The 24,733-nt window shown below is 38.1% G+C and overlaps 1 protein-coding gene, 1 long non-coding RNA gene and 1 other non-coding gene across 3 annotated transcripts in view; 1 reads left to right on the top strand and 2 right to left on the bottom strand.

The window, feature by feature from the left end:
- The window catches only part of LOC118973321 (uncharacterized), a 109,734-nt gene extending 105,686 nt beyond the window's left edge, over positions 1-4,048 (bottom strand). The window contains exon 1 of the long non-coding RNA XR_012121531.1: positions 3,917-4,048. This is a non-coding gene — a long non-coding RNA (uncharacterized lncRNA). The remainder of the gene's footprint in view (positions 1-3,916) is intronic.
- TRNAD-GUC (transfer RNA aspartic acid (anticodon GUC)) lies at positions 3,486-3,557 on the bottom strand. The gene has a single exon. It is a non-coding gene; the product is annotated as a tRNA-Asp (tRNA).
- LTA4H (leukotriene A4 hydrolase) overlaps positions 3,959-24,733 on the top strand; it is a 46,415-nt gene continuing 25,640 nt past the window's right edge. Inside the window, exons 1-4 of the mRNA XM_017643443.3 lie at positions 3,959-4,204; positions 10,785-10,915; positions 18,624-18,744; positions 23,597-23,665. Of these exons, the coding sequence (XP_017498932.1) occupies positions 4,046-4,204; positions 10,785-10,915; positions 18,624-18,744; positions 23,597-23,665 (480 nt within the window). The 5' untranslated portion in view covers positions 3,959-4,045. The remainder of the gene's footprint in view (positions 4,205-10,784; positions 10,916-18,623; positions 18,745-23,596; positions 23,666-24,733) is intronic.

The following is a 24,733-nucleotide window of genomic DNA, read 5'->3' as shown; positions in this document are numbered from 1 at the left end:
CTCAGAAGTGAGCTTTCTCTTTGCCTCAAAGTCAACACAGAGTAAAATATTTAATAAAAGGATGCCTAGAACCTCATATAAAATTTCATTCATTCATTTACACATTTGTTCGTCCATTCAACACACACGCTTGTACAGGGAAAAATACTGTCTGGGACTTAAGGACATTCCATCTACTCAGAGAGACCACCAAATACACTGACATTTATGCAGTGTGGCAGGTGCTGTGTTGGGAGTGACATTAGGCTATTAAGGGAGTACTGATTTAAGGGTTTGAGGCCGTGACTCCAAGAGAAGGAGTCCTGACATTTTTTATTAACTCTTAAACTGAATTTCCACCAGCCCCCAAATTATCCTTTGAGTCTCGAAGGCAGTGGGTTAATAGGCACATGATCACTTGGGGTACCTTGTTAAGATGCAGATTCTGATCTAGTAGGCCAGGGGTGAGGCCTGAGATCTGCATTTCTGAGGAGGCTTTGAGGAGACTGCCTAATGCTGCCGGTCCTGGATCTAGAATGCACTTACTAAGTATCTGCAAATTGCATTGACTACTTAAAGAAAGGAGAGGTCTATGTGAAGTCAGGGGGAAAAACAAGGAGAAGTCTTTACATCCTTTCAAAGAAAGTTTTAATGCACCAATTACAATTTCCTAACTTTCCTCAATGTAAATGTATTTCAAAAAGATAGGAGCATTACTAATATTGCCAACTCTTTTTAGAGGTCTAAGTTAGCATCATCTGCTTTCCCAATCTTGGTTGCTTCTCTTTTCTCAAGTTTTCCTAAAAGCTCTTGCTAACAAAACAAGGAAAAATAAGTATTAAAATTGTCAAAATAGCCAAAATAAAAACCAACAGAAATAATACCTGTTAACATGTAATGAATGGTCACTTTATGCCAAGCATAGTCCACATATATTAACTCATTTTATCCTTTCAACAACCCCATGAAGCACAGATACCTCAATTTTCCTGAGGGGATTGAGCCTTAGAGGAATGAAATATCTCTTCCAGGTAAGTGGTAGAGCTGGAATACTTCCTACTCATATGGCTTTGTAAATAAATGTACTATTCTTTTTAATAAAGCTTTATGTAAATCATCTTTTTCATCCTTAATAGAGTCTCTTTTCATATATAAACACTGATATATATATAACCCCTATTTTATAGAAGCAATAGAAAGCTTCATTGGTAAAACTATTTCTGATCCACCACTGGGTATGAATAACACTCCTATTGTTTGTGAATTGCTGATTTTATACACTGTGTATTTGGTGGGCAGTGTTCTCTTAAAAAACAATTCCTACTCTATATGTATCTTTTGATTAATCTATTCAGCAATTTGAGGAATTCATTTGCTATTATCTCTGAGTCTCTTCTTGAACACAGTGGCATAAACTCTGTGGGTTCCTGAGAATGAATAATGGAAGATTGATAATATTGACATTCTTTTAAGACAAACAATCCTTTCTCCATAAGGAAGATCATTTGTGTATTCTTTGACTGAATCAATTCTATAGCATCATATTTGTCACTCTAGATTTAGTAACACCCGGAATACTCTGAGGCCTCAAAATATGTTTGCAAATGTCAATCATATCATGGCTTCTTAGGCCCCTTGAAATTAAGATTTATGCACATTAAAGGTATTAGACTTCATAGTTAGGGGTGTTTTGTTTTGTTTTCCTTTGGCTTGCAGAGGCTAACACAAGAATACACAAAAGCAGAGCATCTTTATCTGTTGCTGGAGCCAAATTTAATTGTTAGATCCTACTGATGTAGAATGAATCTGTGCATCACTTTCGAGTACTCAGTTCATCAACCATTCCCCACACTTCTTAAATCTTCAATTTCTTCTTCTCTAGAAACCCTTTCACCTCTATATGTAAACATGTTAAAGTCACTTTGTAAAAAATAAGAGATCACTTTCTCAATGCCACATTCTTTGCTATTCTACTTTTATCTTACCTTCTCACATTGGCCAAATGCCTTGACAGAGAAGCCTGTCTTCTACATCCCCTCTTCTACTTCCCAATCCACTGCTCTCGGGCATCCACCTTCAACTAAACCACAAGTCAACAAAACCACCATCCTCCCTTCTCCCTCTCCAATTACCAGATCCAAAGGAGTCTTTTTACTCCTTATTTTAATGGTCCTCTAGGCTACATTTGACATTGCTGGTTGGCTCTTTCTAGTTTATTTCATGAGTTCCTCTTACTCTAGCCCCCCTCCATTTTTTAAAAGAATTTCAGCTTTATTGAAGTATAATTAACAAATAAAATTGTAAGAAAGTTAAAGTATACATTATGGTGATTTGATAGATGTATTCATTGTGAAAGGATCCTACCTCCCCCATCCTGTAGCCATTTTTTATTGAATTCTGGTGTTCTCCCAGCTTCCACCCTGTTTTCAATGCTCTTCTCTTTACACACTGTCTTTGGGCTGAGCTCACTGACTGTTACAATTTCACCCACCACATTATGTGCTGTTCTCATACCTTGGACTTCATAGTTAGGGATGTTGTATTTTATTATGAGCTATGGACTTAAATATCCAAGTGACTCACAGACATCACCACTGTGGCTCCCATACACTCTCCAACTCCGCATGTTCAAAATTAAACTTGGATCTCCCCGCCTAAGTCTGTCCTCTTCATATGGTCTCTGTCTCTGGTTAATGATTACTCGACCACGGAAGACCAAAATCTGAGAATCACCTTAGATTCCTTCTGAATCTGTGAATCCACGTATCTCCTAAGTATTCACTCCTTCCTTTCTCTATTCTTACTTATACTTACCTATGTCAGTCTCCCAGCCTCTTCTTCCTGGACTATTTTATTAGTTTCCTAACTCTCCTGCCTCTGGTTTTCATACCTCACATCCATTCTCTGAATAATACCAGTGTTCTCTTGATAAGGAATCAGACTATGTCAACCCTGCTTGAAATTTTTCAATGGGTTCCCCCATCCATACACTCAGGATTAAAGGCACAGCTGTTTAACGTCCTTTGAGACCCATCCTCTTCCAATTTTTCCAGTTTCAACTCAGAGGTCCCATCCTAAAGGCTGGTCATCCCCTTCAGTCCTTCCTCACCTTCTCGGGAAGAGCCCCAGAGCTGAGCTAGATGTCCTGGCTCTGCATTGCAGTCTTGCGGGCAGCACCTACTCTTTATAACAGAGTTCTTTCAATACAGTATATAGAAGTTATCTTCCTAAGTTTCTAAAAGCGGGATGTCATCTTACTCCGTTTTAGATCTCCAGTGCCTGAATATCTGCATAATAAACGCTAAAGACATTCTCACTTAACTATCAGAAGCTAGGTCACTTGTACTGAATTGCCAACATGACAAGCCAGCAACAATAGAGCTCTTAAAACGTGAACCTTCCAGCTTTCTTGACACTGGAAAAAAGCGTCTTGAAAATCCTTGTGGGATCATTCTTTTTTCGGATCATTCTTTTTTCGAGTATCGCAAGAAAAGGTATTTATGCTTCTCCCCGTCGGGGAATCGAACCCCGGTCTCCCGCGTGACAGGCGGGGATACTCACCACTATACTAACGAGGAACTGCACGTTAGTCTGTTTTCTAATAGGCCTCTTACCCCGTTTCGTCCTGTCCCGCCCTCGCAACTATCACTTACAGGCTTGAGATTAATACTGCAGTTCCCACTGAAGTTGAATGGAACTAAAACCGAACCGTTGCGTTTGATTTCCCCATCGCACTTCACACCATTTCTGTCAGCCCCCCTTTCCTCTAAGTGTCCCACTCTTCTCCTCCTCCTCCTCACTTCAGGGGTTAACCTCAGCGCTCTCCGCACCGCCCGACACACATTCCCAGGGAGCAAAGCGCGCGTCGCTCTGCATCGCGGAACTTGGAGTTCCATGCACGCCGTACCCCGCGCTTCTCTGAGTCTAAGAAACTTACTTTCCCGAAGGGCACCGCGAACCCCCTTCTCTTCTTTACTTCCCTCCGTCCCCCGCGGGCGCTCAGTTGGGTCGTCTGGCTGCTGAGCGTCGGCGTCCTGGTCGGCGAGCTGCGGGATTCCCCAGAGCCATGCCTGAGGTTGTGGATACGTGCTCCTTGGCCTCTCCGGCTTCCGTCTGCCGGACCAAGCACCTGCACTTGCGCTGCAGCGTGGACTTCGCTCGCCGGGTGCTGACCGGGACCGCCGCGCTCACGGTCCAGTCTCAGGAGGACGATCTGCGCAGCCTGGTACGGTGGGACGTGCGCCTGATGCCGCTTCTCCCCGGCTGCCCGCCTCTCGTCCCTCACCCTGCTGCGGCCTCTGCCTGGCCTCATACTCGGCTCTGCCTCTCGCTTCCCTCGGTGTTCATCCGCAGCTCACAGCCCATATTCTACACCTCCTCTTCAGTTGCCACTCATTTCTCAGCGTCCGTTTCTACAGCCGCCTCCCTCACCCCATGTCAGCCCCTCCCAACACCTCTAAAGTCTCTGCATCCCTCCCTCACCCCAACCTGCACTTCAGCGTCTCCTTTCGTATGGCTCCTCCCCAGTTCTTCAGCACAGCCTCGCGCGGGATCCACGCGCCGGCTCCTCACCCAGGACTCAGGTTACATTTTAGCACAAATCCTCCCCCCACTCCACTTCTGGTTCCCAGCCTAATCCCGCTGTAGCCTCCCCGTTTCCTCGGCCTGCAGCCCAGAACTCCCTTATCAGGCCCCAGATTTCTTGCAGCCCCCAGCACACTTTCCTCAGTCCAGTGTCTTAAGTCTCGGACCATACATTCTGCCGATGCCGGATCCCATGCTTACCTCCCACACACCTTTATTTCAACCCGCAGGTCTGCAGGAAAAGGTAGTGCTTTTCCCCCAACCTCCTTGCCTGTCGTTCTCAACCCGCTTAGGAATCCCAGCCCCAGATCCCCTGTCCCTCCAGCTTTGATACTTCCGTCTCTGCTAACTCTAGATTCAGCTCCTTTTTTCCATGATCATGTCCTTCCTACCTTTGATTCTTATCCCAGTTCTCTTCTAATAATTTAAGGACGGGTAGGCCATTCAAGCTTTCTAAGGATGTCTCAAAACAACGTATTAGTAGTTGGTTCCAAGGAGTTAGTAATTATTGTGTTTCTTAGAAAATAGGTACCTCTGCAAACTGGCTAGTCACTTGAAAGATGAAAACTTGTTTAGATTTATGGGATGTTATTTAATTTTATCTGTACAAACAGAACATGCTTTCATTGTTCTTACTCAACTTGATATTTGGATTGTACCTTTCACCTGCAGAATTTCATGGATGAGCATTTTAGAAATAAAAGGGACAGAAAAGACCAGCCATAATGTACTTTGCATAAAGCACAGCAATAAGCAACCAGATCACCTGCATATTGTAAGCTTGATGGAGGAAGTCAGTGAGGTCAGTTAGTTGGGTATAACAAGTTTAGATAAGAAGTGGTGGTTCTTATGGCTCTTTTTCCTGCTTGTAAAGTAGGCCTGTATTTTGAGTTCCTTAATATGAACTGATATAGTATGTAACTTTCTTATTCTTTGTCCTATAATATTTTGCTAGACGAATTCTGACTTGAAAAAAAATGTGTTGATGCCTCTAAGTCTTGATATATAGTCGCCAAAAGTACTATAAGGAAGAAAATAAAAGTATTAGAATCAAGAAGGTACTCATCTCCCCGTAGGCTGTACTTTGGTCAGCTTGAAGTACCATGCTGTCTTTTATTATATGCAGCTTTGCCCAGGCAGGATTGGTTGAACTGAAGTCCTGTTTCAATGCAATCTCTCCTCTTATTAAAAGAAAGTAACTTTTGATAGCATATTACTGCTTAATAAGACCTTACACTCTCACCTGTTTTGTAAAAATAAAAGCTTTACCTCTGTTCCATGAATAAACAAGTCAGGATCCTTAAATTTTCAAAAGAATGTCCCAGTCTAAAAACCTGTTGTTTGGGCATTTCCCAAATCTCAGGAGAAGTAAGGTTTTAAATTATGGTTGCTGGTTGGAATGGCTTTTAAGTAAATCAGAACCTAGAATTATAGTAATGTTAGATTTTACACAAGGAAGGCTAGTTGTAGTACAGTGCTCCTGTTTATAATTTATTTTATATTAACTTTTGCTTATTTATAACAATAACCTGAGGCCAAAAGTTTGGTTTTATTTACTCCAAGTTAGCTTATTTCTTTCCTCCACTAGATTTTGGACGCTTGAAGGTAGGGACTATGTTCTGTAGCTCTTTGTATCTCAAGTTCTTATTATAGCACCTGAAATGTAAAGGAACACAAATTTAACGAATTAATGGTAAATTCAGTTAGAAAGTAGTGCCTCAGTTTTGCACTGGCTGCACTGATGAGTGCTGTCTGTACTTTGAAGGTGCCATGGCATCATACCTCACCATCACCAGCAGAGGACCTGTGCCAATGCAGGATGAAGACATCCTGTGTTCTTTCCCTCTCCACTCCTGAAGTCCATGATGCTGGGAAATCTTGAAGGAGCTTTAAGAGGACTAATTCCCAGCTTTTCTAAAAATCCTTTTCAGGTTCTGAGTAATTTGCACTGAGTTTGAGCACTCATTTGTGATGACTTTCAAGCATTTGTTTCCTTTATGGAAATTTTCAATTTTTTAGGTGTTGTGCCAGTTGGTAGGTCAAAGCAATTTTAATGTCTTAGCCAGGATCATACACTTTTAAGTGGCAGAAGTCAGGAAATGAACACAGATCTTTCTGACTTCTAACCCTCCAGTCATCACTAAGTAAATGGCTGAGTTAAGAGTCAATTCAAGGTGTTTTTTGCTTTGGATTTTGTTTTTAACAATAACCCCATGGCTTTTTCTTTATAGCACCCTGCAAATGACAGGTAGAAAATGTAAATAGAGATATAATGAGTCATAAAGCTTTTTAATTTAAACCCTGCATTGTTGCCAAAATAATTCAAGACTGCATAAAACAACATATTCAGTGTAACATTAAAAATTACTGATACATGGTAACTTCAGTGGGGTATTGGGGGGACTTGATAATATGGGTGAATGTAGTAACCACAATGTTTTTCATGTGAAACCTTCATAAGGGTGTATATCAATGATACCTTAATAAAAATAAAATAAAATAAAATGGGTAGAGCACCTACATAGACATTTTCCCAAAGACAACATACAGATGGTTGACAGACACATGAAAAGATGCTCCACCATTGCTAATTATCAGGGAAATGCAAATCAAAACCACGATGATATACCATCTCACACCAGTCAAAATGGCTACTATCAAAAAGACAAGAAAGAACAAATGCTGGCAAGGATGTGGAGAAAAAGGAGCCCTTGTGCACTATTACTGAGAATATAAACTAGTCCAGCCAGTATGAAGGAACAGTATGAGGGTTCCTCAAAATACTAAAAAGAGAAGTACCATATGAAGTACTAAAAAGAGAAGTACATACCCAGTACTTCTACTTCTGTATATTTACCTGAAAATACTAATGCAAAAAGATATGTACTCCTATGTTTATCACAGTATTTACAATAGCCAAGATACGGAAGCAACCTAAGTGTACACCAATAGGTAAATGGATACAGAAACATGGTGTGTGTGTGTGTGTATATATACACACACATATACACATTACATAAATGTATATATATACATACACACGATGGAATATTACTCAGCCATAAAAAGAATGAAATCTCACCATTTGCAATAACATAAATGGACCTAAAGGGTATTATGCTAAATAAGTCAGAGAAAACAAATACCATAAGATTTCACTTACATATGGCATCTAAAAATAAAACAAACACACCCAGAAACAGACTCATAGAGAACAAACTGGTGGTTGCCAGTGGAAGGAGGTGGGGAGAATAGGCAAAATAGGTGCAGGGGATCAAGAGTTATAAACTTACAGTTATGAAATAAGTCACAGGGATGAAAAGTATGGCATGGGAAATATTGTCAATAATATTGCAATAACCTGGTATGGTAACAGAACTATACCTATCATTATGAGCATTTTGTAATGTATAGAAATGTCACATCATTATGTTGTACACCTGAAACTATTATGTCAACTATACTTCAGCAAAAAAGAACTTCTCATTTGTCACTGAAAAAAAATTATAGAATTTGGAGGAAGAGAGAATAAAGAAAGGAAAAACAAAACATGTGGCATAAAGCTCTTAACACAGAAATGGGCCATGAGGTTGACATGGAGCTTCCCAGCATCCTATGCAAAAAGGGAATCCGTTCTATGTTCAACTGGCCAGCTGCTTAGAAGTACAACTCTTTTTGGGGGTGTTATTCAGAGAGGATACTGTGAGATACAGTAAATTATATCCTCAGTAACTTCTTACTATTTCTTATAACTATATGTATAGGTACCTTACATGGCCTTACATGTATTTGGTATTCAATAAAAATTTGTTAAAAGTACCAATTTCAGCTTAACTGTCAAGTTTCTTTTGTTTTTCTTTTGTATTACTATTTTTGATTAACTGTTTAATAACATTTATTACTGAAATTTAAAGAGAATTTCTTAATTTCAGAATGATAGCTGAGGTCAGAACTTGAGATATATAGCTTAGACATTGCAATTTGTATTTTCCCTTGGTCCATTACTTGTTTCATTCATTAACTGACACCTACTCACTTTCAGCACTATGCTAATCCCTGGGAATGCAAACCTAAATAACATTTTCTGTCATTCTAAGGGTCCTCAATCTAGTGGAGAAAACATCATTATAATGTAATACAATAAGTGCTATAGGAGAGTGTTGGACGAACTGCTGTAACAAGTACAGAGGATATGAAAAACTTTTCACAAAAAAGTCATAACAATAACTTGACTTCTGATTTGGAATAGATTTGAAAAGTTTAGGCAATACAGAAAATAAAATGTGTTCCACTGAGAAATGACCCAATAAATTCATTCTTATGGTTATAAGAGAAAATATAATCATGAGCAGTTAAATACAAAGATATTCAAATCAAGTTTTTAAAACAAATTAGATATTCAGAAATTGGTCCTAGAATATGAAGGGACAAAGTAACTCTATTATTCATAATAAGATATAAACAATAAAACCATATATTCTGAACAGGTATGTATATAAAGATAAATCAGTTCTGATTTAGAGTAAGAACAACAGTTCAGGTACCCCAAAAAGAAAGTAATCCAGAAGAAATAATAACCCATTAGAAGGGAAACTGATAGTACTAATAATGAATTTGGTTTCTCTCAACAAATTAAAAAAAAAATTAAACCAGATAGAAATTTCTTCCCAACCAAATATTGTTGGCTCTAAGAGAAGTGGGAATCAAAGTATGATTGCTCTTGTGACTTTTCCTGAGCTTATCACCCAAGTTAACCAATATAAAAGAGAGGCAACTGGCCATCCAACTCCCTTTGCTATTACAGGCCAGATTTCCAGGAAAAGATGCCTGAGGTAGGGAGGTCAGATAGTAGGCAGTTCTAAGGGAGAACCTTACCTAGGGTGGTGGTAGAGGAAAGAAAAGAAAGTGTGAGGACAGTGTGAAAGAAAGATTTGTTAATTGGCTATGCAGGATTGGAAACTACGGTCAACTGTAGATTGTTCGAATGGTTCAAACTGTAGGTACCTTGAGGAGTTCCACTAACAGAACAGAGAAACCAGGGGACAGCGTTGATCCAAGGGACATAACAGTGGCTTCATTTTTGGAGTTTTTAGAAGCTTACTGAATTTAAGGCAGTATTTCCCATGAAAATGTCAAGCAGGCAGGTAGAGATACCTGGCTGAAGTCCTGGGGAGGGGATAACACAAATGGTAGTCCATTTGTGCAGTGGCACAGAGGTATTAGTTGACAGTGAGGGCGTGAGTAAGAATAAGGGAGTGAAGCATATGGCAAGAAAAGGCCCTTTCAGTAGCAGAGGAGCTGGAAGCCAGATTGAAGAGGGGAAACAGATGAGAAATTGATGAGAAAGTGGAAGGAGCAACCATAGATTATTACCCTTGGTGTTTAAGAAAGAACGGAGAAAAATGACTCATTATCAGAGTGGCCAGAAGGATCAAGTAAAGTTTTGAAAGTAATATGGGAGGCTTGTCTATGCTGTTTGGAAACAGTCTTGTACCATAGGTTGAAGATTCTAGAGCAGAGATTAACTGAGAAATAATGAAAGCTTATGGTTTTTAGAGCTCAGATAGAACATTATTGTGGAAAACACTGATACTTGCTGCTGCTCCCTGCTCAAAGCAGTTGTCCTTAGTCGGCCAGGACAAGTAGATGTGCCCCACAATCCTCTGTAGGGTCAACTGGTCAAAACTGCCACACCACATTGGGCTTCTTCATAGGTGTGTAGCAGTGATGTACGGCCTGCTTGTTTGCCTAACAAGTTTCAAGGTTTGTTTTAATTTTTGGATATATAGAAGTATACAAGAGTTGCACTATATGAATTCTAGGAAGAAATATATGGTGAGATATATTGAGGAGTCAAGATGAAAGAAATTTAAGTTATAAATTTTTTCATAACAGAGAAGTTTTAGGAGAGAGTAGCAAAGGCATTTTAATTTAGATTTGACTTCTATATAAAGCCAAAAATTTGTGTGATGATCCTAGAATTACCTAACAATATATATGCAAATTTTAGAACCCAAAAATTTTCAGGAAGCTTACAGTCCTAAACATGAGACCTACACTACCTTGGACTCCTTTAATTCTTATGATTTCACTTAGTATTTTACTCCTTTTAAGCACCTAGCTCTATTCTGTAATAATTGTGGTTACCTAGATCTAATACTAGTTTTATCTGGTATATAAAACTATTTTCTTATCATTTAAAAATATTAATTTAATTCTAGATTTTGGATACAAAGGACCTTACAATAGAAAAAGTGGTCATCAATGGACAAGAAGTCAAATATGCTCTTGGAGAAAGACAAAGCTACAAAGGATCACCAATGGAAATCTCTCTTCCTATTCCTCTGAGCAAGTATGAATGTTACCATCTTTCTCTTTTACAGCTAAATAGTGGAGGAAAATATTTTTAATTACTTTAGACATTTTCCTGTGCTATTTTAGTTTGTATGTGTGTAGTAATTGATACCTTTCTCCTCCTGATCTGCAGTTCAGATTGAAGTTACATGTTGTAAAGATACTAAGGAAATTTATTGTGTAAAACACTTAAGACCACAACTTTTGATAACTGCTTTCCTCATCATTTTACTAGTATCTAGAGTGATGATGGGAGCATGCCATCTTAAGGAGGCATTTCAGGATCACCTGGGAAACTTTGCCAAGCTGAGCATTTTTCACCTTGTCTAGCAGGCCCAGAGGCCAGCCAATTAATTAATGGAATAATAACAATGACAAACAACCATTTCTACATGCTAATATTGAGATAAGTGCTTTAGATGCATTGTTTTATCTTATCTTTAAGTAACTTATATGGTATGATCTTCACTTTACATTTAAGGAAAGGGAACCTCAGAGAAATAAAGTAACTCATTCAAGAAAGTGGCAGCCAGAATTGTCATTCTCGGACTATATTCCAGTCCTTGATATATTGGAAAGGAGAAAAATGGTGGAGACCCATAGGCCTAAAACAAGGGTAATCTCCTTTCAGTGGCCAATGTCTTCATGCGTTCTTTTTTTAAAAAAATTTTTTATTAAGGTATTATCAATATATACTCTTATGAAGGTTTCACATGGAAAAATAATGTGGTTACTACATTTACCCATATTATCAAGTCCCCTACATACCCCAGTACAGTCACTGTCCATCAGTGTAGTAAGATGCCACAGATTCACTATTTGCCTTCTCTGTGCTACGCTGTTCTCCCCCACACCATGTGTACTCGACATAATACCCTCAATCTCCTTCTCCCTCCCTCCCCACCTGCCCTCCCACACCCCTCCCCCTTGGTAACCACTAGTTCCTTCTTCAGTCTCTGAGTCTGCTGCTATTTTGTTCCTTCAGTTTTGCTTCGTTATCTCCACAAATGAGGGAAATCATTTGGCACTTGTCTTTCTCTGCCTGGCATATTTCACTGAGCATAATGTCCTCCAGCTTCATCCATGTCACAAATGGTAGGATTTGTTTCTTTCTTATGGCTGAATAATATTCCATTGTGTATATGTACCACATCTTCTTTTTCCATTCATCTACTGATGGACACTTAGGTTGCTTCCATATCTTGGCTATTGTAAAAAGTGCTGCAGTAAACATAGGGGTGCATATGTCTTTTTGAGTTTGAGAAGTTGTACTCTTTGGGTAAATTCCAATGAGTGGGATTCGTGGGTCAAATGGTATTTTCTATTTTTAGTGTTTTGAGGAACCTCCATGTTGCTTTCCACAGTGGTTGAACTAGCTTACATTCCCACCAGCAGTGTAGGAGGGTTCCCCTTTCTCCGTATTCTCGCCAGCATTTGTTGTTCTTAGTCCTTTCAATGCTGGCCATCCTTACCGGTGTGAGGTGATATCTCACTGTGGTTTTAATTTGCATTACCCTGATGATTAGTGATGTGGAGCATCTTTTCATGTGTCTGTTGGCCATCTGAATTTCTTCTTTGGAGAAGTGTCTCTTCATATCCTCTGCCCATTTGTTATTTGGGTGTTGCTTTTTGGGTGTTGAGGCGTGTAAGTTCTTTATATGTTTTGGATGTTAACCCCTTGTCAGATATATCATTTACAAATATATTCTCCCATACTGTAGGATGCCTTTTTGTTCTATTCATGGGGTCCCTTGCCGTACAGAAACTTTTTAGTTTGATGTAGTCCCATGAGTTCATTTTTCCTTCTGTTTCCCTTGCTCAAGGTGATGCTTTCAGGAAGAAGTTGCTCATGCTTATATTCAGGAGATTTTTGCCTATGTTGTCTTCTAAGAGTTTTATGGTTTCATGACTTACATTCAAGTCTTTGATCCATTTCGAGTTTACTTTTGTGTATGGGGTTAAACAATAATCCAGTTTCATTCTCTTGCATGTTAGCTGTCCAGATTTGCCAACACCAGCTTTTGAAGAGGCTGTCATTTCCCCATTGTATGTCCATGGCTCCTTTATCATATATTAATTGACCATATATGGTTGGGTTTATATCAGGGCTCTCTAGTCTGTTCCATTGGTCTATGGGTCTGTTCTTGTGCTAGTATCAAATTGTCTTGATTACTGTGGCTTTGTAGTAGAGCTTGAAGTTGGAGAGCATAATCCCCCTAGCTTTATTCTTCCTTCTCAGGATTGCTTTGGCTATTCGGGGTCTTTTGTGGTTCCATATGAATTTTAGAACGATTTTCTCTAGTTTGCTGAAGAATGCTGTTGGTATTTTGATAGGAAGTGCATTGAACCTGTAGATTGCTTTAGGCAGGATGGTCATTTTGACAATATTAATTCTTCCTATCCATGAGCATGGGATGTTTCTGTTTATTGGTATCTTCTTTAATTTCTTTCATGAGTGTCTTGTAGTTTTCAGAGTATAGGTCTTTCACTTCCTTGGTTAGGTTTATTCCTAGGTATTTTATTATTTTTGATGCAACTGTGAATGGAATTGTTTTTCTGATTTCTCTTTCTGCTAGTTCATTGTTAGTGTATAGGAATGCCACAGATTTCTGCATATTAATTTTGTATCCTGCAACTTTGCTGAATTCAGATATTAGTTCTAGTACTTTTGAAGTGGATTCTTTAGGGTTTTCTATGTACAATATTATGTCATACAAACAGGGACATTTTAACTTCTTTCTTACCAATCTGGATGCCTTTTATTTCTTTGTGTTGTCTGATTGCTGTGGCTAGGACCTCCAGTACTGTGTTGAATAGAAGTGGGGAGAGTGGGTATCCTTGTCTTGTTCCCTATCTTAAAGGAAAAACTTTCAGCTTCTCACTGTTAAGTATAATGTTGGTTGTGGGTTTGTCATATATGGCCTTTATTATGTTGAGTTACTTGCCCTCTATACCCATTTTGTTGAGAGTTTTTATCATGAATGGATGTTGAATTTTGTCAAATGCTTTTTCAGCATCTATGGAGATGATCATGTGGTTTTTGTCCTTTTTGTTGATGTGGTGGATGATGTTGATGGAGTTTCTAATGTTGTACCATCCTTGCATTCCTAGAATAAATCCTACTTGATCATGATCATGATGGACAATCTTTTCGAGGTATTTTTGAATTCGGTTTGCTAATATTTTGTTGAGTATTTTTGCATTTATGTTCATCAGGGATATTGGTCTGTAATTTTCTTTTCATGTGGTGTCTTTGCCTGGTTTTGGTATTAGAGTGATGCTGGCCTCATAGAATGAGTTTGGAAGTATTCCCTCTTCTTCTACTCTTTGGAAAACTTTAAGGAGGATGGGTATTAGGTCTTTACTAAATGTTTGATAAATTCAGCGGTCAAGCCATCTGGTCCAGGAGCTTTGTTCTTAGGTAGGTTTTTGATTATCGGTTCAATTTTGTTGCTGGTAATTGGTCTGTTCAGATTTTCTGTTTCTTTCTGGGTCAGCCTTGGAAGGCTGTATTTTTCTACAAAGTTGTCCATTTCTTCTAGGTTATCCAGTTTGTTAGCATATAATTTTTCATAGTATTCTCTTATAATTCTTTGTATTTCTGTGGTGTCCATAGTGATTTTTCCTTTCTCATTTCTGATTCTGTTTATGTGAGTTGATTCTCTTTTTTTTCTTGATAAATCTGGCTAGGGGTTTATATATTTTGTTAATTTTCTTAAAGATCCAGCTCTTGCTTTCATTGATTCTTTCTATTGTTTTATTCTTCTCAATTTTATTTCTTTATGCTCTGATCTTTATTATGTCCCTCCTTCTACTGACTTTGGGCCTCATTTGTTCTTCTTTTTCTATTTTCGTTAATTGTTAGTTTAGACTGTTGATACGAGATTGCTCTTCTTTCCTGAGGTAGGCCTGTATTGCAATAAACTTTCCTCTTAGTACGGCCTTCACTGTGTCCCACAGGTTTTGCGGTGTTGAATTATTATTGTCATTTGTCTCCATATATTGCTTGATCTCTGTTTTTATTTGGTCACTGATCCATTGGTTATTTAGGAGCATGTTGTGAAGCCTCCATGTGTTTGTGGGCTTTTTCATTTTCTTTGTGTAATTTATTTCTAGTTTCATACCTTTGTGGTCTGAGAAACTGGTTGGTACAATTTCAATCTTTTTGAATTTACCGAGGCTCTTTTTGTGGCCTAGTATATGATCTATTCTTGAAAATGTTCCATGTGCACTTGAGAAGAATGTGTATTCTGCTGCGTTTGGATGTAGAGTTCTGTAGATGTCCAATAGGTCCATCTGTTCTAATGTGTTGTTCATTGCCTCTGTCTCCTTACTTATTTTCTGTCTGGTTGATCTGTCCTTCAGAGTTAGTGGAGTGTTGAAGTCTTCAAGAATGAATGCATTGCATTCTATTTCCCCTTTTAAGTCTGTTAGTATTTGTTTCACATATGTAGGTGCTCCTGTGTTGGGTGCATAGGTATTTACAATGGTTATATCTTCTTGTTGGATTGACCCTTTTATCATTATGTAATGTCCTTTGTCTCTTGTGACTTTCTTTGTTTTGAAGTCTATTTTGTCTGATACAAGTACTGCAACTCCTGCTTTTTTCTCCCTATTAGTTGCATGAAATATCTTTTTCCATACCTTCACTTTTAGTCTGTGTATGTCTTTGGGTTTAAGGTGAGTCTCTAGTAGGCAACATATAGATGGGTCTTGTTTTTTTATCCATTCAGTGACTCTATGTCTTTTGATTGGTGCATTCAGTCAATTTACATTTAGGGTGATTATCAATAGGTATGTACTTATTTCCATTGCAGGCTTTAGATTTGTGCTTACCAAAGGTTCAAAGTTAACTTCCTTACTATAAGAGTCTAACTTAACTCACCTAATATGCTATTACAAACACAATCTAAAGGTTTTTTTTTTTTTATTCTATACTCTTTGTCTATCCCCTGATTGACTTTGGGGATAGTTAATTTAATTTTGCAATTGCTTAGTAATTAGCTGTTCTACTTTCTTTACTGTGGTTCTGTTACCTCTGGTGACAGCTATTTAACCTTAGGAACACTTCCATTTGGAGCAGTCCCTCCAAAATACATTGTAGAGATGGTTTGTGGGGAGCTAAATTCTCTCAGCTTTTGCTTATCTGGAAATTGTTTAATCCCTCTTTCAAATTTAAATGATAATCTCGCCAGATAAAGTAACCTTGGTTTGAGGCCCTTCTGCTTCATTGCATTAAATACATCATGCCACTCCCTTCTGGCCTGTAAGATTTCTGCTGAGAAGTCTGATGATAGCCTGATGGGCTTTCCTTTGTATGTGATCTTATTTCTCTCTCTGGCTGCTATTGGTCTGTCCTTATCCTTGATCTTTGCCATTTTAATTACTATATGTCTTGGTGTTGTCTTCCTTGTGTCCCTTGTGTTGGGAGATCTGTGTATCTCCATGGCCTGAGAGACTATCTCCTTCCCCAGATTGGGGAAGTTTTCAGCAATTACCTCCTCAAAGACACTTTCTATCCCTTTTTCTCTCTTCTTCTCTCTTCTCATTCCCCTATAATGTGAATATTGTTGTGCTTGGATTGGTCACACAGTTCTCTCAATATTCTTTCATTCTTACAGATCCTTTTTTCTCTCTGTGCCTCTGTTTCTTTGTATTCCTCTTCTCTAGTTTCTATTTCATTTATCATCTCCTCCACTGTATCTAATCTGCTTTTAATACCCCCCATTGTGGTCTTCAACAATTCGATCTCTGACCGGAATTCATTCCTGAGTTCTTGAATATCTTTCTGTACCTCCATGAGCATGTTAATGATTTTTATTTGAACTCCCTTTCAGGAAGATTCATGAGGTTGATGTCATTTAAATCTTTCTCAGTAGTTGTAATAATAATTTTACTTTGAACCATGTTCCTTTGGCATTTCATATTTGTATATGGCACCCGCTAGTGTCCAGAAGATCTACTCTCTGGAGCTGCTCAGCCCCTGAAGCAATGTCAGGGGTCGCAGGGGCATGGTATTGGTGCCTTGGGGAAGGAAAGAGCTGTTTCCTGCTTCCCTGCTGCTATGCCTGTCTCCACTACGTGAACCAGTGGGCTGAGCACAGAGGTATAAGCCTCTATGCTTTGCGTTTGTAGTTGCTGTAGACAGATCTTCCCTCTGGCTGGCCTTACGCCAGGGTAGGGCTTTGCAGGTTTGTGAGCCAGGTGGGGCTGGCTGGGAGAAAGGCACAGTAGGCTGCGTATCACAGAAGGGGTCCATGGAGCTATGTAGCCATTCAGGGAGTTGAAGCACCTGAAGATTGTGAAAGTTCCCAACCTGCTGGGCAGAGTGCACCTGGACAATTTTGTCTACCTGTCCTTTCTCCTGAGCAGTAAGCTCTGTGCAATCCTTGCCCCTTTAGCAGCCCTCTTGCTAAGGGCTTCTTTGTTAGGAAGTCTCTCAGACTGCCCACCTTTCTTTTGTCCTAGAACAGCAGGATATGGATCCTTGCTTTCCACAAGCAGCTGGAATATCAGTCTCTCCAGGAATTCTGCCTGTCTTAGCTTTCCAACCCTCTAATTACGAGAGTACCATGCAAGCACCATGAAACGTAGGTTTGTGCTCCCAGAGCAGATCTCCGGAGTTAGATATTCAGCAGTCCCAGGCTTCCACTCCCTCTCTACTCCATTTCTCTTCCTCCTGCTGGTGAGGTGGGGTGGGGAAGGGCTTGGGTCCCGCCGGGCCACAGATTTGGTTCGTTACCCTATTCTGTGAGGTCTGCTCTTTTCTCCAGGTGTATGCAGTCTGGCGCAGTCCTCTTACCTGTTGCTCTTTCAGGATTAGTTGTATTAATTATATTTTTGTATTATATGCAGTTTTAGGATGAAGCCTCTGTCTCACCTCTCACACGGCCATCTTTAATCCTCTGTTCTCATGCATTCTTGTCCCATCTAATAAAAAGAAAGGAAATGCCCACACATAACTTGTGAGGTAGATAGCATTAATCCCATTCTACAGATGAAGAAACTATGGCATAGGGAGGTCAAATAATTTGCCCAAGTTGTCTGCACCAATAAGTGGTAGCATCAAGATTGAAACATAGGCATATTTTCTGGTCTCCCAAACTCTTGCTGTTTGCTCATTATCAGTGCTGTTCAAACTGTCTGGGGTGAAGGACCAATTTTCATTATTTCCAGTCTGTCACTAACTGATTCTTTTATAAAATGCAATAAAAGTGAAATTACTAGGAAGAAGAGATTAAATGGAAGAACACATTTTTTTATTACTAAAAGTTTCTAAATGCTACTGTTAATTTCTTGACTTAGTTTGCCTAGTAACATTTTATAGACCAGCACCACTGTGTCATGCTCTGGCACCCATCAAAGTGGTAACTGAAGTTCCACAAGTATTTTGTCCACTTTCCCACTATCATAAAAGGTTACATGATATCACAAATGCAGAGTCTCTAACATGTATCCTGTATTCATTGTTGCTGTTACATTTTCATAAGCAGGTAGCATGACAGAGTAAAAAGGACCCACAAGCTGGTTTTAGGTAGGAACATGAAAGGCAAACTTACCCACTTAGGATGTGACATTCCTAGATCTTACTCTCAATCAGTTATGAGATCTTACCAAATATTATTCATATTATTCAGTGTATGTGTTATGAATTCAAATTTTAGTTAGACTGAATTATACTCTACTAATATATTTGTTTCATACAGAAATCAAGAAGTCATTATAGAAATTTCTTTTGAGACATCTCCAAAATCTTCTGCTCTTCAGTGGCTCACTCCTGAACAAACTTCTGGGAAGGAACACCCATATCTCTTCAGTCAGTGCCAGGTAAAAAAGATCCAGAATTATTATACAGATAATTCCCAGCATGTGCAGTTTAATGTAGCAAATTAGACAGTGATCTGATGGATATGTGGGTCTAACTTAAAATAGCATTTTATTTTATATTATAGAAACAATATGTATTTTCATTTTGTATCTCTGTTATATTATAGTACTTTTAAAAAGAAATTTCCTTTACTTTAAAATCATGTCTACCTAGGTCATATTTATACTTATATCTCCAGCACCTAGCATAGAACTTGGCATAGAGTAGGCACTCAATAAATGGTAATAAAATGAAAAGAAAAAATTAATGAAATACAAAAGAAATATGTACTGGTTATGAAAAATATGGAAAGTAAAAAAGCAGATTTCCCAGTTCTCTCCAAACATGACTGCCCAGAGGTAACCACCATTGAGTTTAGTATGTAGCCTTTCTGGATTTTTGTTATACATTTACAAATGTAAATATTATGTAAATAGATTAAAAGTAAATTGACAATAAAAAGTAAACATATCTATTCCATGTATGAATATCACTTCCTTTTTAAAAGACTTGTATTCAAATTTGAGCTTAAGATAGTATCTATCACAAAGGAATATTAAATATTAAAGTACCAAGAATTAAATATGCAAAGTATATTTAAAATGATATTAGACTAAGAATAAAGAACATAATAATAATAAGTAGAGACAATCTTTCACAAGGATAGTAAGTATCAAACTGTCTTTTGATAGAAAAAACCCTAATTATGTTAGTAACCAAATAATCTACAATTAAAGGAACTCACATGATTGAACATTATTATATTTACCAGTATCATGCTCAGTACTTTGCATATTTAATCCTTGGTACTTTAGTATTTAATATTCCTGTGTGATAGATACTATCTTAAGCTCAAATTTGAATATGTCTTTTAAAAAGGAAGCGATATTCATAGATGGAATAGATATGTTTACTTTTTATTGTCAATTTAAATACTTTTAATCTAAAAAACCTTTAGTTCAGTAATCTGAAAGAGATACAGTGCTCTAGGCAAGAATGTACAGTTTGTGTTCTTTCTTAGTAATATTTGATTGTCAAGTCAGTATTTCTTACAGAATGTCCATAAACTAAAGTTGGCAAGAAATCCAAGATTTGTGAGTAACAGGAATGTGAATGGAGGGGTCCAAGACAGCAGCATAGAAGAGCCTGAACTCACCTCCTCCCATGTACACACAGACTCTATATCTACACATAGAGCAATCTCCTGAAGAGCTAAGGGCTGATTGAACAGCTTCTGTCCAACAAAGAAAGGATAGAGAGAATAAAGAAAACAGAAGGAGAGACAGAAACATGGTAACAACAGGAACCCCTCCCTTGACATGGGGACCCACAGTAGGGAATGATATAACTGAGGGAGCTGTGTGCAAATTCTCCCACCCAAGGACACATAAAAAAAAATACAGTTTAAAGGCCAAGTAGCATATAAGTGAAAGAAGCCCATTTACTAACACTAAGGATCTACCAAACATGGGGGGAGCTGCTGGAACTCTTTCCAAGATCAGTTTCTGGTGAGCACCATTGTTATGTTCCACCTCCAGCCTGATAGCACAGATGGGAGCAGGTTCCGGGATGCTACTGGTTGGCCACCCCAGCAAGCCCCAGGTCTCCAGCCCACACAAGCTTGAGGTGGCACCAGTGCAGCACTCACCAGGACACCCTCAGCAATACCCACTTTAGCTCCAGCAGTCCTGCCAGAGTACCCCTTGTGCAGAGAGCCCTGAGGCCTTGCTGGCCTGTGCCCACTTCACCTCTAGTGATCCTATCAGGTGTCCCTGCCACAGAGCACCCCAGACCCCTGCACCCCCACACATACCCACTTCAGCTCCAGCCATCCCACCAGGGCAGCCCTCATGTAAAGTACTCAGGGATCCCAGCCTCTCCCTGCTACAGCACCAGCTGACAGGCATATACAATCTACACAAGGATATTCCTACACAAGGCCAATCCTTCAAAACTGGGAGAGGTAGCTGTTTCACCTAATTCATAGAAACAAATAGAAAGTCAAAACAAAATAAGGAGACAGAGGAATATGCTCCAGATGAAAAAACAAGACAAAACTTCAGGAAAAAAAGCCTAAAGAAAACAGTTAAGCAGTCTACTGAAAAAGTAATTATTATAAGATACTCACCAGACTTGAGAGAGAAGAGTAGATGAACTCAGTGAGAGTGTCAATAAATAGAAAATATAAAAATGAACCAAAGTTGAGAATATAAAATGAAAAAAAATTAACTAGAGGAAATCAAGAGCAGATTAGAGGATGGAGGAGAATGGATGAGCAGTTGGAAGACTGAGAATGGAAAGCAGTCAAGCTGAACAGCAAAGAGAAAAGAGAATTTCTAAAAATGAGGATAGGTTAAAGGACCTATAGGACATCATGTATACTAACATTTACATTATAGGGGTCCCAGCAGGAGAAAAGAGAAAGTGATGGAAAACTTATTTGGAGAAATAATAGCTGAAAACTTCACTAACCTGAAGAAGGAAACAGACATCCAGATCCAATAAGCACAGAGAGCCATAAACCAGATAGACTCCAAGGACTCCTACATATAAATTAAAATGTCAAAGATTAAAGATAAAATCTTAAAAGCTGCAAGAGAAAAGCAATAGCTACATACAAGGGAAATCCCATAGGGCAATCCGCTGATTTTTTAGCAGAAACTCTACAGGCCAGAAAGGAGTGACATGATATATTCAAAGTGCTGAAAGGAAAACAAACAAATAAACAAACAAACAAACAAACAAACAAAAAAAAAACCTAGAACCAAGAATACTCTATCCAGCAAGATTATCATTCAGAATTGAAGATTAAGAGCTTTCCAGACAAATAAAAGTTAGAGGAGTTCACGACCCTAAACCAGCCTTCCAGGGAATGTTAAAGGGACTTCTTTAACCAGAAAAGATAAGGCCATAATTAGAAGAAAATTATGAAAGGAAAAAATTTTACTGGTAAAGCAAATATATGGTAAAGATAATAGATCAGTCACTTTAAAGCTTATTGTGATGCAGTACTACCTAAAGAAACAAGAAAAATCTCACATAATCTAACCTTACACCTAAAAGGAACTAAAAAAAGAATAAAGCCCAAATTTAGTAGAAAGAAGGAAAGAATATGGTACAGAGTGGAAATGAAATACAGACTGAAAAAAAAAAAGAAAATATCAATGAAACTAAGAGCTGACTCTTTGAAAAGATAAAATTGATAAGCCTTTAGCTAGACTCATGGAGAGAAAACTTAAAACTAGAAATGAAAGATGAGAAGTTATAACAAACATGATAGAAGTACAAAGGATTATGAGATTACTATGAAAAATTATATGCCAATAAATCGGATAAGATGAAATAGATAAATTCCTAGGAACATACAATCTTCCAAGACTGAACTAGGCTACATAAGAAAATTTGGTCAGACTTTAATTACTAGTAATGAAATTGAATTGGTAATAAAAAAAATTCCCAATAAACAAAATTTCAGGACCAGATGGCTTCCCAAGTGAATACTACCAAACATTTAAAGAAGAGTTTATATCTATCCAGCTCAAACTATTCCAAAAAAATAGAAGAGGAAGAAATGTTTCTAAATTCATTCTACGAGCATTACCAAAGACTATTTAAAAAAAGGAAAATTAGAGACAAATATCCCTGATGAACATAAATGCAGAAATTCTCAACAAAATATTTGTGAACTGAATTCAAAAATAGATTTAAAAGATCATTCACCATGACAAAGTGGGATTTATTCCAGGAATGTAGGGATGGTTCAAGATCCACAAATCAATCAATGTGATAAACTACATTAACAAAAGGATAAAAACTGTATGATAATGGAATTTGGGGGGCTTTAGGGAAGTTTGCAGTGGCATGAATTACATCTATGATTTATAACAATTTCAGAGAGAAATGTTAGTTATCAGTATTCCTTTAAGCTCAGTAAACTGTCTCAGTGAGACTGGAGTTCCTTTGCTCACCAGCAAGCAATACAGATTTATTCATAAGCCAATCAGGGTATAAAGCAGTGTTCTGGCTATTCTGATGGAACCAGAATTTATGACAGATTGATGTGGAAGCAGAGAAACAGTTTACACATAACATGATGCATGAATGTCTAGGTGGTATTGAGAAAGACTGTTCTTTCTCCTTCCTTTTCTTCCTAGTTTTTACTTTAGAAGTTTGCTGCAAGATCGAAATGTCAAGACTAGCAACATTTCCCAAGCTGTATTCCTCAAAACACTCACATCCCATTAGATGTAAGCAAACTAAGCAGAGAAAAACAGGTTTCATGTTAAATTAAGTGTGAGAATTTAATTTCTTAATTGTAGGTCTTTTCAGAGTCTTCAGGAGGCTAATGTTCCTAGAAAATCTACATGATAGGATGGTTCTCAATTTTATTTCACCAAAGAGCTCTTTTTTTCTTGGTTAACAGCATCTCACTGGGCACTATTACTCAAAGCAATAAGTAGGAAATGCTGCTAAAGTTCATGCTGATGCTTCAACTGAAATGTGAGGGTTGATCATACATTAAAATGGAAATTCAGACCTTTGTAATCCACAGATCTGTTTTTGCTTCTTTTTTTTTTTTTTAGGAGAGGCTTTTATTTAGAGATAAAGTGAGAGGACAGAGCTCCTGGCTCACACCAGGAGGGGACAAGAGAGCCCGTTTTTGCTTCTTTTAAGAGAGCTGAAGAAATGTCAGACATATTTTTATGCTTAAAAAGTATTGTCTAAGAACAATGATGTAATTTTAATGATTTCTTAATGACTTGATTTATATGAAAGGAGAACAGCTGTTCTTTCTCTTTCTCCCCCTCCCAGGCCATCCACTGCAGAGCAATTCTTCCTTGCCAAGACACTCCGTCTGTGAAATTAACTTACAGTGCAGAGGTAAATTTTGCAAATTGCTAACTGAATTAAATAATCTATATATGTAAATGTGGTGTTAATAATAAGCAGAGATAACTGAATTTTTATAGTTAGAAATACTAAATTTTACCTGAAATATGTAAAAAGGGGCTGTGGACTTCATTTTTAATCTGTTTTAAAAGCAGTTTTCAGTATAAAAAAAGGAAACATAACATTCTCATTTTAAGAGAATTCAGACTTCTGGACCCAAAAAGTATTTGGGACCCTTTTTTTTTACTTTCAAGAATTAACGTTTGCTGGATAAAAAATCATTCTGTAAATGTGCTCTATACTATACCCCTATAAACCTCTGTCTAGTCATCCTAATGGACATATATTACAGACTTACCTTTATACATTTTCATCTTATTCTAACCATAGGTACTGCTAATCCTTGTATAAAAAGGACTACAACTAATAATCAAAAGCCATCTCACAGACCAGACCTACCTAGACCAAGCAAATAAAATTGAGAATCAACCTGTATTTATAGGGCCTTCTTGATTCCCAGATCATCCCACAACCAAACTGCAACTAGTATAGGGCTGTAGAAAACTGTATACTTGGAGACAAAGAATCCCAGGTTCTGGAGTCTTCTCCACCAGTTACTAACAGCATGACCTTGGCCAGGTCTTACAAACTCACAACCTCAGTTGTTTCTTCTGTATAAAATAACACTGCTTAAATAAAGGGAGCAAGAGGAACCAAATTATTTCCTGAATGCTTGTTAGCTGCAGGATCTGTGGTTGTAACTTACTTCCCGAGCTCCTGATTCTGTGCTTGCCTCAGTGATAACTTTCAATACTGGGCCATGCAAAAAGAACATCGAAGTCTAGAACTTGTTGGGATGTATGCTTGCTAGATAATTAATACTCAGAATAGTCCTTGATTCTGGCATTCATTAGAAATAAAATTTTCAGAATGATGGACCTAGGGCACACATTTAAGTGACCATATAGTTTGCCTCATAAGGATCTTTTTCCATACAAATTTCCCTAAAAAATTACTTCACAATTCTTGGCAACAAATTTGAGTTTCTCACAATTATGA

This window comes from Manis javanica, chromosome 10 (genome assembly GCF_040802235.1).
Source record: "Manis javanica isolate MJ-LG chromosome 10, MJ_LKY, whole genome shotgun sequence".
NCBI classification, from domain to species: Eukaryota; Metazoa; Chordata; class Mammalia; order Pholidota; family Manidae; genus Manis; species Manis javanica.
This window is presented reverse-complemented; position numbering and strand designations above follow the sequence as displayed.